Consider the following 1,625-nt stretch of genomic DNA (forward strand, 5'->3'; position numbering starts at 1 on the left):
AGTTGTAGAAAGGGAACGAGAAGGAGCAGAGGTGGAGGGGCAATCAGTATCTGAGCCCCCACTATTTGGCAGTGGAGTGAAGACTCCTGAAATGGCGCCGTGTCCTGCCCAAGTTTCAACCTCAGCCACATCCCCAGCCACACTTCCAGCTCCATCTCTAGCCCCAGTCTCTGCTTCTGAGGATGCCCAGAAAGGAGAGGTCTCTGTGGGCGGCCTGGTCCAGCCAGCTGGCTTGAAGGACCCACAACCAGCACAGGCGAAGAAAGATGAGAAGGAGGAAAGTTCAGCAGAGTTGAAAAATAACCACCTACCAGATTGTACTGTTTCCCTGCCTCTTGAGCTAACTGGACATGGGGAGAAGGAGGAGAGAGAGAAGGGTGATGATGTGGAGGAGAAGGAGAAGGAGAAGGAGGAAGGTAGGATGAGTACGAGTGAAGCCTCTGTGGGGATACCAAGCAGCCCACGGCCCTCTCCAGCCCCAACCCCAACCTCCACCCTCACCCTCAGTGATGATCCCTGCATCTGGAGTCTGGAGCTTCTCATCGCTGCGGCGCTGTGTGCCACCCGGGATGACCGCTACCCCGCTATGCTCCCCTCCACCACACCACTGCCTGCCCCACGCCCTCTCCCACACCGAGGCATGGAGATACTGGGAGAGTTGGCTGATCTGGGGATACTGCAGAGGAACAGGGAGAAGGAGAGAGAGACAGGAGGTGAGTGGAGAGAAAATGTGTGAGCGCACACACATTCACACACACTGACAGTGTAGCTTCCTTCCTATGTTCTCTGTTCAACTCCAAAGATCAAATGTTTCCCTGGAGGATGAGATGTAGTTGGGGGAGAGGGGGAGATGGGGTGGATTTGTATGGGAAAGGGGGGATGGATGAGGAGAGGGGGAGAGGGGAAATGGATAGATAGGAGAGAGAAACATACACAATACAAGAATGTTAGTGTCTCATCCCTCCATCTCTCCCTCCCTCCATCTCTGCCTCCCTCCATCTCTCCCTCCCTCCATCTCTCCCTCCCTCCATCCCTCCATCTCTCCCTCCCTCCCTCAGTCCATATCTCCATCCCTCCCTCCCTCCATCTCTCCCTCCCTCCCTCAGTCCATCTCTCCATCCCTCTCTCCCTCCATCTCTCCCTCCCTCAGGCTCTGGAGTGTAGCTTGACTAATTAGAAGTTCTTGTTTAAAACAGTTCTAATTTAAACAATTCATATTTTCCCCTTGTCCCCCTGAGAGAACATGTTTTTATTTACACTTGTGTGTGCGTGTGTATAAACTGTTAAGTTATCCCAGATGAACCACACTGGCTGCGCTTTTCTCCATTTGTCCTTGTTTCTTCTTATCATTTATAAAAGCCATGTAATGTTCTGTGTAATTCCTTCCTGATGACAGAATTAAGTGCAAATAATGATTAGGTGCGGCACAGCGTTGTGTGTGGCGGGAGGGCGGGCGGAAGGTACTGATCTGTGGCGGCCTTCCTCGGGGCGGCTAAACTAGGCCTGTTGATGTCAGCGGTGATGTCATCCAGTCAGGGGTAACCAGAGCCTCTCATTGGCCCAGAGATCTGACAGACGAGACTCCGCTGTCCTCTACCAACCAGGACAAGATACATTCTACCTTC

The 1,625-nt window shown here is 52.8% G+C and overlaps 1 protein-coding gene across 1 annotated transcript in view; it reads left to right on the forward strand.

Annotated features, from left to right (window-relative positions):
• The first annotated feature begins 6 nt into the window (after window positions 1-6).
• Window positions 7-1,625, forward strand: part of LOC112075697 (BAH and coiled-coil domain-containing protein 1) — a 43,793-nt gene continuing 42,174 nt past the window's right edge. Inside the window, exon 1 of the mRNA XM_070441028.1 lies at window positions 7-713. Within this exon, the coding sequence (XP_070297129.1) occupies window positions 92-713 (622 nt within the window). The 5' untranslated portion in view covers window positions 7-91. The remainder of the gene's footprint in view (window positions 714-1,625) is intronic.

This window comes from Salvelinus sp. IW2-2015, unplaced genomic scaffold, assembly GCF_002910315.2.
Source record: "Salvelinus sp. IW2-2015 unplaced genomic scaffold, ASM291031v2 Un_scaffold3342, whole genome shotgun sequence".
NCBI lineage: Eukaryota > Metazoa > Chordata > Actinopteri > Salmoniformes > Salmonidae > Salvelinus > Salvelinus sp. IW2-2015.